Below are 17,737 nucleotides of genomic sequence, written 5' to 3'. Positions count from 1 at the left end.
GAAATATGGCTTCTGGACATTTAGGGAATCCCCATTTTGTCTTGTTCAGTCAGTTTCTTGAGAGCCGCCTGACTTCAGCTACCAGTTGCAGGTAGTGATGTACAGTTCTGTAAATGTACATAAAGTCAGTTATCATGTGTAATAGGATGCCACACCAGGATCAGTTTCATTAACTTTAGCAGGACTTTGCTGTTTATAGACTCAACACTCTTACAGTATTTCACCACCATGAACTTCAGATCTTGGTGTTAAATCAGCATGGTTTTCGTATGTGTGTGATGTGTTTTGTTTGTTCTCGTCTTTGAGGAAAGAATCCGTCCTTTTTATACTGCACAGTCTTGTGACGCTTGTCGCTTTGCATTTCACTGTTTCTTTGTCCCTGTGAACATGTGACAAATAGTCCTTGAATGTAATAAGAGAGAGAGGCTCTGCAGCAGGTTCTTGGTAACTGAGGAATAAAAGAAACCCATAATGCTTCATATCCTCATGAATACCACATCCTTTCTCCATCCCGTTAAACTGAGCACAATGGCCGGGTCTAAAATTAGCCCGGCTAAGTATTGAGGCCACCTCTGTGAGGAGCTGCCTGTGAAAAGCCTCTCGGTGGTTTGTCTGTGCGGTGATTCTGCCACACTTCCTCTGACCTTATGTCTCCGCAAGGTGAGCGCCGCTAATCTGCCCGAGGCTGGAAAGAAACCGAGGCCAGCCGCCGTGACATGAGATTATTCAACATTTCACGGGCGACTGCCTTTTACATGGATGACTTCTCGAGGGCAGCCGGTGTTTCCTTCGCTGAGGTGGAGACGGAGCCAGAGAAGGTGTCTGAGCTGGTTCCTGTGCTCCAGGAGCCTTTTCTGATCACACTCATTGATGAGTTTCTAACCATCTTTTTGCTCTGAATCTGCCCTGTTGTCTCCACACTCCCTGAGGAGACTTTCCTCTTTTCCATCACATGTCCAACAGCCGGTCCTCGTGTCCCGGTGTCAGTCTAACCCTGTTTATTTACATTACATACAACACTTCGACTGAAGGTCTTTTTCAGCTTTGCGTGGCAGCTTCCATCAGTCGCTTCACCGCTTTGGTCCGGGATGAAACGTCTCAACAGATATGAGATGATCTCCATGAAACCTGGTAAAGCTCCCTTCTTCTAAAGTCTTTGGCGATCTGCTGACTTTTCCTCTTAATGTCTCAACGTGGATGGGTCTCCATGAAATTTGACAAAGATGTTTGAGGTTCCAACAGCATGAATCCATGAAACTTTCATTGAGCCATGAGGATGACATTTTGGGACATTTTTCAAGATTTATTTTGGTATTTAGCATGGAAGGAGAGAGGCGGGTGTGAGCACGCTAAAAGGCTAAACTAAGGTGGTGAACCAGATAAATATAAGCATGTTAGCATACTGCTGTTAGCATTTAGCTCAAAGCGTCACTGTGCCTTCAGTAAGCACGGCCTCACAGAGCTGCTAGCATGGCCGTAGACATGCTCATGGTCGCACTCTTTAATAGTCATAATCAATATAATCCGCTGATAAAAACCTTCACATCAAATTTAACATAAATTATACACATAGTGACAGCTAACGTTAGCATGTTGCAAACATATGAAACATGTCGTAAATGTGCAACATTCGCCACTAAAGACAAATCTAGACTTCCCACTGAAGATGTTTGAACAGCTCATTTCATATTAGGGAAAGTCTCACTGATCACTGATTTGTTGGGGACTATTTTCAGCGGCGGATTAATCCACATATGGTGCTATAGTGAGTGTTTGTGGCAGCAGGACAGTGTGTGTGGGACTAAGTCAGAATAAAACTCAGTGTGTGTGTTCATTGTAATGAAGGAACCTGTCAGCAGTGGCTCTTTGGTGTGTTTTTAACAGTTTTTGGATTAAAATGGAGCTCAGTGGCTCAGAGGAAGAAGATGTATCAGGTTCTGTTAAACACACAAGACTTTCTCTCTTTATGACTATTGAACATTTTTCAAATCTCTTATTGTATTTATGACACAGACTCATAAACCCGAGCAGCAGAGGATTAACAGTCTGAGGACGTTTCCTCTGGAAAAGGCCGACACGGTGTTTGAAGCAGCAGATGGACGAGCTGCGACCGACCGGAAAAACCAGCCGAAGACGGAGAGCAGGCGTTTATTCACATGAAAAGATTTTCAGTGTCACAGATTGAACTGGTTCTGTTGTGATTCCCGCTTTTATTAAAAATTGTTCATGGCTGCTAGATGTGTGTTGTCATGGTAACGGGCCAGGTTTCTCTGAGGAGATTCTTTGCAGACCGAGATGGAGCAGATGTCCTCACCGCCCAGTGGTCCGTCTCTGAGACTGATGAGCACGTTGAGTGGACTCGTCCGCGTGTTTGTCCTGATGTGAGGCTTTGTCTCCGTGTCACACAGATGTCTTCAGTCTGTGAGCAGATGTTGTTTGAGTCCTCGTCTGATGTGAGCTTCCACTGTCCTGATCACAGCTGTTTCCCGAGTGGAAACAAGTTGAAGGAAGATGAACATTTCAACTTCGAAGAGAAGAAGATGCAGCCACACGTCATGTTAACCAACCTTTTCTTTTATGTGACTTAAGATGGATCAAACTGTTGTTTTTTTTAATGATCTTTGCTGTCAATAAGAAGCAGATCAGAGCTCATCCTCACGTGAAGGAAGGCACTTGAACATGGACTTGAACTCACCTGTTTAGCCAGGTGAGCTGACAACAACACTTTGGTCCGGACTGAAGCGTCTCAACACAAACTGTGATTAACTGTGGTCGATTTGGTGACCACATTAACATTATTATTATAAAAAAAAAAAAAAAAAAAAGCCCAAATCTTTGGTTTATAACTAAATACTGCTTAAAGTGACTAAATCAGGAAATGTATATTAAAATTATTATTATTATTTTTTACTTCTAAGAGGCGATTACAATAAAATTATAATGATGTTGAATAATATAATTGTATTTGCACTTGACACCAAATGTCACTGTTGTGGTTGCAGCTTGAATCTCCTGATTGATCGCAGCTGATTGTTGCTGCACGCTCTTTGCACACATTGCGCTACTGACTGACTGACTGACTGATTGATTGATTATGGATTGATGAATACTTCTCTCCCCGCTCCTCAGAGAAACCCTCTGGCTGCCTCTGCGCATGGTCAGTCTCAGCCCGGTCCTCTCTCTCCGTCTCTCTGCATCCTCCTCGCACATGATCCAGCAGCATCCATCTCTCCGGATGTCCACGGCCGTCTGACTCCCGCCCGGTCGCGGCATCAGAACCAGGTAAGACCCCGCTTCTCATCGCCTCCCCGGTCGCCCCTTTGCGTCCTCTGATCGATGCACCCGCAGATGATCGATGCTATCGGCGCTGTTTATTCGGATTCAGCGGGGAGCGGGGTGGATGCTGCCCGCTCGGATGCTGGATCCATCCCCGGTGTTTCTCTCCGGAGAATCGGTACTTGTGTTGCTCGGCTGCATAATTTCGGTCTGAATACGATCATCCTTTGACTCGGACTCTCCCTCCTCTGTCAGTCCGTGTTATCTGCCTTGAGGTCGGGATCGTGGATAACATGTCAGTCGGTGTGGTTCTTATCTGTCCCGGCTCCTCCTGATATCCTGTTATCTCCCCTACACACACACGCGCGCGCACACACACACACACGCACAGTGTAGTGGTCCAGGTTTTTGTTAGTTTGGCGCATCACAAGGTCACGGTGATGGTGACGGCCGGACACCCTGCCTCGCTCCCTGCGGGCCACGGGGCTTCATGTGCGGGGAACAGTAACTGTGTCAGTGGGCTACTTCAGCCTGGAGCTCGCCGGAGATTAACCATCTGTGCAAACACCAAAAATGAGATGTTTTCCGGGAGGATGAATGAAAAATAAAGGATCAGGACACATTTTGTTGGAGAAACCTCAGGCTTGATGGCATGATTCTGGAGAGGGTACATTCACACAGAAATGTTCCCACAGGCTTGTGATTGAAATGTAGGCTGAGCAGAAGCTGCACAGGCGCCTGAAATGCGCATAAGGTTCACACCCAGAGCTCCGAGGTGGAAACACGCGCAGACTGTCAGTTTATTCTCTGCAAAAGAATAAAACTAACAGAAAACTGTGCAGGAAATCAACCGCTGGAGAGGGAATCTGGCTCTCTGTCACCTTTGTTTTTATGCTGCACCTTGCCCTTTTCACATCCTCATGTAAGGTGTGCAGTGTGTGTGTGTGTGTGTGTGTGTGTGTGTGTGTGTGTGTGTGTGTGTGTGTGTGTGTGTGTGTGAGAGAGAGAGAGAGAGAGAGAGAGAGAGAGGGGTGGAGGGTGTTCCAGAGAGAGATCTAGAGGATTTAGGATGTGATTTTCACTGCTCCACAGGAAGAGACAGTGATAATGGTGAAGAGGGGCGAAAAAATGGAAATAACTACCAAGGTGAGATGCCAGTGATTCAGATGATTTGTGTGTGTGTGTGTGTGTGTGTGTGTGTGTGTGTGTGTGTGATGGATCGCTGGTTCTGTCATCTGAACCAGGCCTGTAGATTAAAAAACTGGATGGTGCAGCATGAATTTAATGAATTTAATATGGGTTTATTGATGTGATGCCAATGGGGGAGTACCACCACAATAATAAAAAAAATGTTTGTAAAGAATCCAAAAAAAATACTCATTATGCAAAATGGTTCCATTAAGAGTGGTACATTTATAATATTAGAATATTACGACTAATCTTCTAAACAGCGTAGCAGCATTTTAAGTGCTGCCAAGAGGGAACTTTAATGTTGGGTAAAATGCATATTTTACAGACTGATCTTATGTTTTGCGTATTAAATCTTGATCAGAGATACAAATACAGTATTTGCAATAAAAGAGCTTCTTATAATCCAGAAACAAAAAGATAGAGATAGATAACAGTACAGCTGCAGTGGACACAAGGCCACAGGTCTCTGATGTGTCGCTTAAGGTCCCAGGATATGAATATTTAAAGAGTGATATCATAAATGTGACATACAATAGGTGAGCGTACTGTAGCTCACTGTATTGATCACTACGTGTCCCTGAAGTAAATAACGTCTCTTGAATCATTACTTGTTCTTTATTCAGTGAGGATAATGCAGAGCGACGGGATTGTGAAGACATGAGCACATCGAACAGATGTCGATGGAGTCCTCTTTCAACGCCGTAGAGCTCCGTGAGCTGCGGGGCGGAGGAGGCCGGCGAGGCGAGTCTCCGACGGCGGCCTCAGCGCCCTGGACAGCGGCCACAGCGTGCTGCGCCGGCCGGGGCTTCGAGAACGCCTCCTACCAGCAGGACGAGGAGCAGGAGCACCAGCAGCAGGAGGCGCCGGTGTCCGCAGGTTGTCAACCCTCAACTTCAGGCAACGGCAAGGTGAGTTTAGTCTTTATTCGGCGGTGACCGATTTTGTTTCATCACTGAAATTTGTTCAGCCCCCTCGTCTGTTTCATCCATTTGGTTATTTGTAATGAAAGTGGCCTCGTTTTAAGTTACGCGGACTTAACGTACCGTTCCAGCGACGAAGAAGAAGAAGAAGAAGAAGAAGAAGAAGAACGGGGTGGGGGGCAGGGCACCTTCGATGGACTAGCATGCTAATGCTAGTAGCTAGCGACCTAAAAAATGAGCCGGCTAAAACACAATTTGGACTCGTAACGCTAACTAATTCTTTACGTAACACAGGAACTATATGAAAACAAGTGGAAGTCAGTGGGAGTCAGTTTGGGATTTCAAACATTGTTTTGTATCGTGGACACTGAAAATAGCTGTTTTTGATCAGCTTCCGGCTAAACTGAGAACTTCTTCACCACTGGAAAATGCCTCCATTGCTCATAAATGACATTTATAAGTGTTTCGTGATGAATTAGCATTATTACTGTTATGAGCCGTAATATCGCCTGTTTTAATGAGTTAAGCTCACAGCAATTAAAGTTTGCCACATTACGCTATATAAACATCACATTTTTCTACCTGAAGAGTTGCTGCAGAGCATATTGTGTGCTGTTTCAATTAGTTTCAGGGGCTGATTTAACTGTCGGTTCATGTTAATATACAATAAAACATGCAAAGCCATCACTAGAAAGACAAACAAGGCACGATGGACAAGATGAACAGGACAGAAGCAGATTGTGACACTAATGTGTCACCGAAAAGCTCTCGAGACCCAAATGAACTGAAGTCTTTACGCCACCAAAGTGGTGATTTACAAGCAAAGAGGAGCACGTGAAAGGTTACACAGGGAAGTCATGACGTGAGAGGAGTCTGCGTACACAATGAGAGGTTACCCTTTGGAAAAGGCTCTCGCTGTGAATAACGTCTACTATTTAGTTCTGCTGTGGTTTATTTTTCTGAAATGACTCTGTGGCACTTAACAAATGCTATTTGCAAACAAACCTTTTTTCTGTTTGCATGTTTTGTGTCTTTGGCAGCTGCTGTGGACCAGACTGTTGGCCTGATGCCGCTTCACTGAGATGTTTGCTTACTTACATTATTTAAAATGTGACTGACGCTAGAAGACTTGAGCTTTCACATCTCGTCTTTGTGTGTTTGTGCTTGGGTTTATTCTCGGTCATATGCTGATCTCATTTAGTCTTCTTTCAGGGCGACCAGCTGCATCAGGAGCTCCCTCCGCAGCCCTACGATGAAGAGGAAGGAGGTGGAGGGCAGGAGGACGGCCAGGACTTCACCGAGTTCAGCCCCGCTGACGACCACTCTGCGGACTACGGCTTCATCTTCGCTCTGGTGTTCCTGGTGAGCGGAATCGTCCTGGTGGTCATCGCCTACACCATCCCCCGAGAGGCCAAAGTCAACCCGGACTCCGTGTCAGCCCGCCAGATGGAGAAGCTGGAGATGTACTACGCTCAGCTGGGCTCCCACCTGGATAAGTGCATCATCGCGGGCCTGGGCCTGCTGACCCTGGGGGGGATGTTCCTGTCTGTGCTGCTCATGGTGTCCATCTGCCGGGGCGAGATGTACCGACGCAGGGCCGCATTTGTTCGACCCAAGAGGACTTACGGCTCCATCAACCTGAGGATGAAGCAGCTGGCGACTGGAGAGGCGGGAGCAGGCGAAGGCGGGGACGGAGGTGAGGAGTTTTTGGTAGAACATGCAGACACGCGGAGTAATACGCAGCCAGATCCACGCCAGGACTCCAAATCAGAACCAGGACCAAGCAGGCGTCCTCCTCCGGCTGCCTACTCCCCCTCTTCTTCAGCTGCCGCACATGGAGTCGACTAGCCGGTCTTTACTGTCACTCTGCAACTGTTTTGCCTTCCTCTCAGTGAGCGCAGTTGCGAAATGGGGATGCAGAATGGTGCAGGTCACCCATTTGTGCTGACGGGAGAAGCACATCTTGAGCACAAGGCTCTCTGCTGGAGCGACCCAGCTTTAACCCAGCGTTTTTGGGATGGACACGATCCAAGTTTATGGGATATTTATTCTAACCAATCATAAGGGATGTATTACTCAGCTAAAGAGGGCTCGACTCGGTAGAAGAAGAGAGGTAAGCCTATGCCGGTGTGGAAACGAGCACATTTGGAGATGAATGGTTGTATATCAAAGATTACAGATCCAATATAAATTCTAGTGTGTTGATCAGAGACTGATTTTCTCAAAGAAAAGAAAGCACATGGTGTCCGCCAGCCCTGGAGGTTGGTCGCCACCGCAGAAAGCAAAACGAACACTTTATTTATGAAGTCCAGTGTTGATACTCGTCCATCAGGTGACCAGAAGATGTTGAACAGCCATATTTTAAACATCAAGACTCACCTTAACACAGACATCCAAAGCTGTGAGTGTGACTGGCATGGGATAGGAAATGTCCTTCTGGACTGTCTGAATAAAGTATTATGGAAAATGGGATGCTAGCTCTCACACAAATAAACAGAGGCAACATTTTTGAAAGTAATATTTCTGGTGTGACGTTTACAGCCACCACCAGCATCATTAATACAATGACGGACGACAGCAGTGCAGAAGATAAAGCAGACAATAATCCTAAAGCTGAACCCTCAGCAGGAGAGGAAATAAAAGGCAAAAGAGGATGTTCACCTTAAACCTGCATTAAGCAAAAAATGACCTGTCATGTTAAAGAACCACTGAGAACATCAAACCCTGAAGAAACTGGAGGTTCTCATGTGGTTCTCAATGTGGCCTTTTCTTCATGAAATTGTGACTTTAATTTCTAAACATTATGCCCCTTTCTCAAAAGTATTGTGGCTGTTCCTAACAGTAAAACTATTATTCAAATGAAAAACACTTTAATCTCGATATCATTATTTTTTTCCCAAAACATGGCTTCATTCGTTGCTCTGCTTTGAACAATCGTTGCGAAAGAGGTTTTAAAAGTCACCAAATCCAGAGAGAACGTCGTGGAGCTGCCGATGTTTGGAGTTTTATTCCCCCTTGTGGTCAAAAATTGCTTAATGCAGCTTTAACATTTTACAGTTTGAGATATTTATCTGTTTCACCTGACGAGCGCGGCAGCGTGATCGGCCCTAATTCACCACAAAGGACAAAGGTGCACAGTGAAACAGACTGTAAGGAAACACAATAAGAGAGCGGTGCAGAAGTGATATGAGTCACTGTTAAGAGGCTGACGCACATTACCCAGAAAGCATTGCAGCAGCAGTTCAAGAGCCCCTCTACACTCGCCTGATTTGATGTTGTTAGTCAGTAATCATTTCTTTCCTCTGCTTGAAGTTCTTTTGTGTTTTTTCTCCCCAACACGTCTGACTTGACAGAGATTTTGTCGCTGCGTCTTGGTTGCAAATCGATTCTGTTTTCATCAGAGTGGAAACGAGATGAAACGAACGGTTTTCATCACAGGAGTGTCTCAACAACAAGGCCAAATCCATTTCTCAGCAGCTGCGTCGGGTCATTTAGTTGCACATGTGTTTGAAGGCGATTCTCAGACAACTGGAAAATGTTTAAGTGACAAAACCAGACAAGAAAATCTGTGAAGTGAAGGTGTGAAATTCTAACCTGACAGAGTTATTCAGCGTCTTCACTGCTGGTGGCTGAATGTGAAATGTTGCTTTCAATGAACCCGTAACAACGACACACATATCCAACGTCTCATCATCCAAAACTGTTGCCTCATGTTTACTAATCAGCATTTTGTGCTAGCATCACTTTCCACAGCCTCAGAGGAGTTTTTCTACCTGGCTGCAGGTGAATATCCACGATCAGCGGCTGCTTTTGAATCAGTATGAATGACGTTTATCTGACATTTAAACGTCCTGAATGTTTAGTGGACAATAAAACTAGCCAGTGCTACATGCTAGTCGTAGCTGCGATAAGAAAACCTCACAATTCCAGCTACAGTGACTTTCTGGTTTCATTGAATTTAAAGTTAAAATGAGCAAATAATAATAATAATAATAATAATAATAATTATTCAGAACTGCGCTTGACAGCAAATTCAGCTGAGAAAAACAAACATCAAGGTGTCTTCTGAGTCTTTTTCTATCTGACTGCAGCTTTTATTGTGGAGAAGAAGCTGGTTTGGACTGGAGCGAACCTTTAATGACACAGCGCCTACTCATTTGTATTATATGTAAACAGATGTTATTTATGTCATGTAAGGATACAATATGCCTTAATGAGTAAACACAGACACTGTAAATTGTGTATACGCAAATATTATTATGCTAATGTATTAAGGTCTGTGTAGTGAGGCGATTAGCCAAGGGTAATGTAGCCACACACACACACACACACACACGCACATCAAAATATAAATTGTCCTCATAAGTCAGGTGTTCTCTGCAGCTCTGTACTTGTGAGGACGTCTCGAGTCAAATGAATATCCATACAAACTGACATACTACTCTGAAGCTGTCTATTAAAATATGTACCACACTTTTATTTTACAGTAAAAATACTCTGTAAATACTACACATAGACATGTCGGATGTAGAGGACCAGCAGAAGCTAAGGCTCAGAAACCAAATACGCAACACAGGTATGCAAAATTGGAAAAACTCGTCACAATCGGACCAATTTCTTTCTTTTTGTTGGCAGCATAATAAACAAAGTGGCTTCTCAACGACCGTGTGATCAAAACAAAGAAAACCCAACTGATCGGAGAAGCTGAGCCCATGATCAACAGCTGTGCTTCAGTACTGAACCTTTAGATTAATTAAAGGACCAGTGCGTGAGAGTTAGGTGGATCTGTTGGCAGAAATGAAATAAAAATAAGAATAATTATGTTTCTCGTTACCTTAGAATGAGTCTTTATGTCTGCAGAGGGAGCAGGTCCTCTTCTTCATGTTTCTACAGGAGCCCAGAACGGACAAACCAAACGCTGGTTGTAGGAACAGCCTCACCACTAGATGGCGCTAAATCCTACACGCTGGTCTTTTCAATAACAAATAGATCTAAGGGCTGCAGCTAACAATTATTTCCATTATTGTTTAATCTAGGGCTGAAACTGATTTTTTTTCCCATTTCAGATTAATTGTTTGATCCATAATTTGCCAGAAAATAGTTAAATCTTTCCCAAAGCTCAAGTCAGTGTAGTTAAATTGCTTGTTTTGTCAGACCAACAGTCCAAAACAGAGAAAATCAGCAATTATCCCCATTTAAGTTGCAGGAGCTGGTGAATTTTTGGCTTTTTTTGCTTAAAGAAATGACACAAATAAATACTTAATAGTTGCAGATAATTTTTCTGTCGATCGACTAATTAATAAATTGACCCATCGTTGAAACTCTACTCGATTTCTAGTCGATAAAAAAAATGGAAATTGATGATTTGAAGAAGAATGCGAGAACAGCCTAAAACATTCTGCAAGAAATTAAGAAATTATTTCTTTGTGAATTAAGTTCCTCAGATTACATTAAAAACACGTGACAACAGACGTGCCTGTTAAGATATTTAGAAAGTGTAAAGAAATCCAGATTGATCAGTTCTATAATCTCTGGTGCAGCGGTGACTTTTTTAAAGACTGTTCTGTTAGTGGACACGTTCAGTCCCTGCTTCGGTCTGTCTCTGCCGAGGTGTCCTTGAGCAAAGAAAAGACTGTCGGGCCTCATCGGGCTGATGTTCGGGGTCCTGTTTGGACCTTAATGCTCACAGCTGCAGGCAGGAAGTCTGCAGTCTGCCCTCTCGCGGCCTCCCGTCCATCAGGTGCAACGCAGGAAGTCACATGATGTTATTATAGAGCCACAAGGTTCACAGACCTGCCAGATGTTTGCTGGTTGTTGCTCCACCGCACCTCCATCCAGGTTTACTCCACTTTACACAAATGTGGATTTTCTGACTCAGCAAATCCGAACCGACATGAACGAGCAGTGAATCCAAATAAGACTTTAAGGACCTGCGAGTGCTGCGTCCATGTTTTTATTCATGTCTTTTATGCTGAGCAGCAGCAGTAGTACAAAGCACAGAAACATCTGTATGGAAGTGCTGCTCCATGTTTGTACGCGTTCAGTTTTAAGAGGATATATGCAGAGTGTTGTATCACGAGCCCTGCAGGAGGATTTGCTTCAATTTGTGCATCAGCAGTTTGAAGCGTCCAAAGGTCGAACAGTGTCTGTGATTTCAGTGTGATTGAAGCCTTGTTCGGAAAAAGAAACAGAAATAAGAAGTGAGAGATTTCGGTGTGAGCGAGGGAGATAAAAGGATGTGGGAGAGCTGATAGGATGCAGCGGAGATGCTGGATGACGTGAGGTGATTCTTGAAGAGATGGGTTTTCAGCTCGCGGGGGAAGACGGGGAATGACTCTGCATTAAGCTAAATATTTTCAGCGACACATTCAGGTTCACCAGAATCAAAAAGAGGAGAATAAACAGCCGGGCTCGAGGTTTTAACAAGCATGAAAAAGCAATCTGACGCCGCCGCTTGTGGAGAGAGGCAGAGATTAGGTCCTCATTAGTGGGGGAAACAACGCAGCGGCAGAAGCACGAGATGATAGAGGGAATGATTGTTGTTGCTGGTTGGCTTCACACAGGTTGGACGCAGAGAGCTGGAAGGAAAGAGGTTTGAAAGGGTTTTGGAGTGAGTTTAATTACACGCAGGGGCAGATGGAATCAGGTCAGGAGGAAGCAGACAGAAGGGCTGCAGATTGCTTTTGTGGAAGAACTCTGCACTGCCTGTACAGGCCAATATAAGCCTTAAATTAAGCCTTTAGTGTCTCCAGAGGGAGCTGTCTGAAGTCTGCTGAATGTCCTCGAGTGCTGTCACTTGAGTCAGTGTCGGTTGGGTCTGAAGCGGATTCACGAGAATCCATCTTAGCAGGCTTGAAGTTATGCATTTGTGGCTAAACTGCAGCATCCTCTGAGGAACTACTCTGCTACAGGCGGGCGATGTTTTTGTACAAAAACAGCAATGACGTGTCCTGAAGAGGTCAGAGAAGACGCTGCTGTTACATTTCTTCATTGAAAGAGGAGCAAAGAACAGCACGGAGGCTTTTCTCCATGGAGTGAAGATCTTTTCATGAGTCCTACTGCACCACGTGGCGTGTCGATCCGATTGGTTGATGGTAGCCCGTGGTGGACAGTGATAGACAGATGGTTCATCCAATCCCTTTTCCAAACTGTTTCCAAGGACGACTTCCCAGATGGTTGTGTGCAGCAGACCATCTGGAGCGTCAGGCTATCTGAAGACTTTAAGTTGAAACTGAAACAGTCTGTCGGTGTGGAGTTCAAAGGACGTGTTTACCAGACCTCTGCAGACCGCTGCTCACCTGTGCTGCAGGCTGCAGGCTCCAGGCTGCATTAGCTGCTACTAGCTTAGCACGCCCAGGACGTGTTCATAAAGGTCCCAGAATCTCTGACCGCCGGGGGTTGAGTTGCACTGTGGGTAATGTAGGAGCCAGGTTTTAACGAGAAGAACAATAAGTGAAATAGAAAAGATGATATTTATTCTGATGTGCAATAACTGATCTGTACTCCTTCAGGAATGTCCAGTATATGCTATATTTATTTAGATGAATATCAAGAGGCAGGTCAGTCACTTGTCTGAGTCATTTTTATTTAGATTTAAACCATTTTATTCTGTGGCTTATTTTAAACACAAAGGCAGCTCATATGCTTTACATGAGGGGAAGAAAGACATTAAACATCTTTGCTGTTTAACTGCAGTGATTTATGCTAGTTAGCAACACACTGCAAAGAAAATCTTCACCCTCAAAATCAGATTTTTCACAGTTTTATTTCCAGCCATGTTTCTGTTCCTCTGTGACGTCTTTGAATGTCAAGAGCAAACACGAGCACCTTGGCCAAAGACAGAGAAAATCAATCTTTATTCTGCCGGCAGCGCGATGACTCTGTTACCATAGAAAGAGTCTATTTATGTCAAGGACTGATGGTGGAGCACTTCTCAGATGTCATGGAAAGTCCTTGTGAGGACGCTACAGAGGAGACGACGTTAGAAAAAACCTCTGATCGTCACCCCGATGAGGGAAATCTATAAACCCGAGGAGCCGTTGTGGGAATAAATCAGACATTTTAGCACAAATCTTGTATTGGTGGAAGTTTTCCAAAAATCAAAGCTTTAATTCACAGCAGAGCAACGTTCAGCTGAGCAGTCAGAACTTAATGCCGGAAATAATGAGGACAAAGCAGACAGGCAGCCCCGCTGTGCTCAAGAACAAAACCTCAGCGTATGAGTCAGCTCTGTATGGAGAGGAGACGTGAGAGTCCACTCATGTTCTGCACTTGTTAACATGTAAATAAGTTAGCGTGAGTGATGTATATACGAATCTGAATGGACTGAACTGAGCTCCAGGAATATAAGAGACGTGTTTATAGAACATTCTGAGACTGAAAACGTATATTTATAGTGTAACTATGACACATATTTACATGTCACCACAGATTCAGTGATTACTGTGGATACGGCTTGATTTTTTTTCCCTCTTAGCCTCTTTTGGCTAATTGGCACCAATAAAGATGTGCCAAATTAGCTGTTAGCAGCTGCTGTTAGCAGTGTGCACATGGACGTACGGACAAGTGTGACTGAAATACTTTGATTCTGAAGCAATGAAATATGAGGATTCTCAGGCGGTCTGGAGTTATGAGAAGCATCTTTTTCTAAGTGAATTTGCGGTAATGAGTCCCTGGAAAGTGTAAGTCGCATAGAATCTAAAAATATGTGCACCAAGTCTCCGTGTGTCGCAGCCACAGTCGCTGCTGCAACTGCTGTCGGTGCTGATAAGCAGCCAAATCAGCAGCCGGACACAATGACTAACTTCCTGTCGTTTCCAGAACACCTGCATGCACCTGTCCCGTTCACCTCACGCTGTGTCCTTGCTTCACGCGCAGTCGCTCCAGTAATGAGTGTCCTCTGCACAAACGTTCCCCACAGCGAGGGGTCAGAGGTCGAAGGCTGCAGAGCCGTGTTCCTGCGGCTGCTTACGATTCAGTACTTTACTCAAGGACACTTCAGCAGTGTGCAGGGTCTCGACCCAGAGTTCAGCCTCATTAATCACTACACATCACGCTGCTGCAGGAAATGACCAGAGAAGGTTGCCGGCGCTGTGAAAACAAGCTCCAGGTAAATACACAACCTCACGCACGCAGCTGTTTACACCTCAAAGCCTCCAGTTTTTCTCAGCTTAAACAAACCGCCCACCGAAAAGAGCCAGACTCAAAGGTCCGTCCTCCTCGCAGGCTGGAGCTGGATGCTTCCCTTTATGTACAGAAATAATATGCACAAATGTAACACACAGCAGTAGCATTTCACTCAGAGACTCAATGAATGTACAAATTAATGCTGGAACGCAGGAGGTGGCGCCATCGCAGCAGTGTCACGCAATATGTCACAATACCTGTCGGTCACGCGGTTCACACGTGAAACAGTTTGGTGTCAACAGTCACATGATCTCAGTGCAGCCGCCTTGGAAACACCACTGTACAAACATTCCTGCTCCTTGTTTTTATCCTGTCTTTGACAAACACAGCGGAGAGATGTATATTTAACGGGATGAAGCGATATTTCACTCAGGAGGAACATTTCTGATATTCACACAGCTGATACATCAGGCTCTTTAATCTGTCGATTTAAAGGGGCAACAAGTAATCTGAGACCTTCATGGACCTCTACTGGTCCCCAGTATTAAACAACAACAACACCTTCAGAAGTACAGATGTCTCCAAACCAGTTCTGCCTTTATGCTAAAGTTCATAAACTGCTTTTCCAGGAAATACCAGAATATGAACTCCCAGCATTCAACCTTAAACCAGTAATCATCACCAGTGTGGCTTGTCTGATTCAGGCCAGGCTGCACTGTTCATTAATTCTGTACTGTGGTCACTTATTGCCCCTTTAACTTGTTAATATTTACTGATCCCAGCGGGCCGTGCAGTCTCATCTGCTCCTGTTTTAATAAACAAGTCAATATTAAGACCTTTAACCACAAATGTCCTGTTTGAGGTCACATTGCCCAAAGTCATGAGTTGGCAGCACTGTCACATTTTTCGCCTTCAAAATAAAAGCAGGAAGAAGAAAGTGACAGATGCCTCGGGGCGGTCTGTGTCAGCGGCTGACCGTTTCTGACTTCAAATGCAGAATAAAACGCTTCCATCCAGGTGAAATATCGCTTTAAGAAACCAGAAACCTGAAACGATGGATGTTTTTAAAGTCTATGAAATGTATGAAAAGAATGAAAAAAATACTTTGTGGCCTCAGAAAGAAGTCGTGTGTCTGTTTGTGAATCGAAGATGTGAATCTTTTGCAATCAATATATGACAATGAAAGTAATATTTAGCACAGAAAAAAGGGTGAATTAAAGGGATATATCGTGTATTTTCAAGTGTGTGTCTACATTAGTTAGACTGTCAGCAGGTGGAAATGTTTATAGGTCACAGAGTTGCTATAAGGAAACTGATTTCCACTCAGTAGCAGAGAAAACAGAATTAGCATCTGCAGTTATTTTATGTAACGTACAATGACCATTGTGATATTATCCCTTTAATCTGAGTGAAAACCAGGGTCTCTACGATGTTATGAAGCATAATATAAATATCATAATTTGACTGAGTATCGACTATTGATGTTGTTGATTACTATGAGGGAAACTCGAGCAGCTTGTTTGCTTTTTTGTGCCATTTTCTCTTCACATTTGGGCTGAAATACAATATAAAACCCATCTGTCAACAGTCCTGAAAAGAAAATTGGTGAAATGAGCCTGAAACGTTTGATTCAGAAGTCCCGTCTGTTCAGACCGTCCACTGGATTTCAGCTGACCTGGTTCGGTGTGAAGCAGCACTTTCATATGAGAACAAAACAATTGGACTTTGAAGCTTCTGCGTTTAAAAACAGTACAGTAACTGCAGTATGTTGTTAAAATCATACATATCATAATTGGATATTTGTGATGATTATTCATCACCATTTTATGATGTTTTTAAAATCCCGCTCCTCTTCAGACATTCCTCTTAAAAACCATCTAATCTGAAATCAAAGGGAAAAAAGGACGTTTGGACTTTTAAGTGTTCTGTAACTGAACTGAAATGTATTCTCACCATATTCTCATAAGAATAAATATGTCTTCGTTTGGATAAACGGGCCCAGCTGCTCTCCGTGGTCCCTCTCAGCTGAAAAAGCGCTGCTTCGTGTGCTTCAGGAGGCCAGTGAATCTGCATGTTATTAGTGTGTGACGCTGTAAAGGTCTGATGCCTTGTTCCTGTACATACTGACGAGCTGTGAGCTGTCTGTAACGACCATGCTGATTTTTAAGTATGATTTGTTAACGTGACCAATAAACTTTCTGTTTTGCTGTTGTTTTTAATCCCGTGTGCTGACCGCGTGTCTGACTGCTCCCTGGTTGTTTCGCTCTGTTCAAACTCAGCTGAACCTCATTTTCATTTAAGCAGATTGACAGGTGAGAAAACATCTGGATCTGCACCTGAGGTCAGGTAGCAGGGCAGGCCGGCGGCTGGTGGTACCATCCGGTCAGGAGGGGTCCAGGAGCTCCATCAGTGAGGTTTCCTGCTGTGTTTCACCTGCTGCCTGCTCGCATGTGACTGTATCTCCTCTGTGGATTCACCTGTAAGTGAACTGACTCCATGTTTCTGTTTTCCAGCTTCGCTCCTCTGTCATGGCACTGAAGACACACCCGGTGTTCAACATGACTGCAGTCATGCTAGCATCTCTGTGCAGCCTCACTGCAGTGCTTTGAACTAAATGCTAACAGCAGCATGCTAACATGTACACAACAGCCCTGTTTCCATTTATTGTCAAGTGAATATAAGTGAAATACTGACCCCCCCCCCCCCAAAAAAAAAAAAAAAAAAAAAACATAGAAAATGTGAATTAGGTGCGTCCATAAAACATGGCTAATGACAATGGTAATGCTAATGCTAACATGCTGATTTTTAGCAGATATAATGTTTAGTTAGCATGCTAACATTCGCTAATCTTCACTAAACACGAAGCACAGCTGAGCCTGATGGGAACGTTGTTAGTTTTAGAGCATTTGACCGTAAACCAAAGAAGTGGACAAATTGTACACGTTTGACCTGATGATGGCGCTCGATGGAGGTCTGAGGGTCTTTAAAGATATTATGGTTCATCCTGAGGTGACCACCCTGAGGAGTGCTGGTGATGTCACTGTGGACAGACTTCCTGTAATTCATCTCCAGCGTCTCCGTGTCACCGCTGCAGTACAGATGTGTCTCAAAGGTGAACGTCTCTGCAGAGAGCCGACGAGACATTTATTATCTGATGCTCTATCATCTTTACTGTGACTGTGTGTGTGTGTGTGTGTGTTTGTGTGGGTGGCTGCTGTAAAATG

At 44.2% G+C, this 17,737-nt stretch overlaps 1 protein-coding gene across 2 annotated transcripts; it reads left to right on the top strand.

Moving 5' to 3' along the window:
* The first annotated feature begins 3,166 nt into the window (after positions 1-3,166).
* Positions 3,167-16,726, top strand: tmem74b (transmembrane protein 74B). Of its 2 annotated transcripts, none has more exons than XM_076745579.1 (3): positions 3,167-3,282; positions 5,091-5,375; positions 6,600-16,726. In XM_076745579.1, the coding sequence occupies exons 2-3, from the start codon at positions 5,142-5,144 to the stop codon at positions 7,233-7,235; spliced, it is 870 nt and encodes a 289-aa protein (XP_076601694.1). In that variant the 5' UTR covers positions 3,167-3,282; positions 5,091-5,141; the 3' UTR covers positions 7,236-16,726. The 2 variants fall into 2 exon arrangements, with proteins under 2 accessions (XP_076601694.1, XP_076601701.1); XM_076745586.1 differs by lacking the exon at positions 3,167-3,282 and adding an exon at positions 4,372-4,422.
* The last annotated feature ends 1,011 nt before the right edge of the window (positions 16,727-17,737 follow it).

This window comes from Chaetodon auriga, chromosome 2 (genome assembly GCF_051107435.1).
Source record: "Chaetodon auriga isolate fChaAug3 chromosome 2, fChaAug3.hap1, whole genome shotgun sequence".
NCBI lineage: Eukaryota > Metazoa > Chordata > Actinopteri > Chaetodontiformes > Chaetodontidae > Chaetodon > Chaetodon auriga.
Note: the sequence above shows the minus strand (reverse complement) of the source record. Positions and strands in the feature narration are given on the sequence as shown.

Bases quoted from the DNA above. Each gene is read 5' to 3' on its own strand.
- tmem74b (XM_076745579.1), top strand. From the start codon at position 5,142: ATGTCGATGGAGTCCTCTTTCAACGCCGTAGAGCTCCGTGAGCTGCGG. The intron at 5,376-6,599 runs GTGAGTTTAGTC...GTCTTCTTTCAG, and splicing joins CAACTTCAGGCAACGGCAAG to GGCGACCAGCTGCATCAGGA.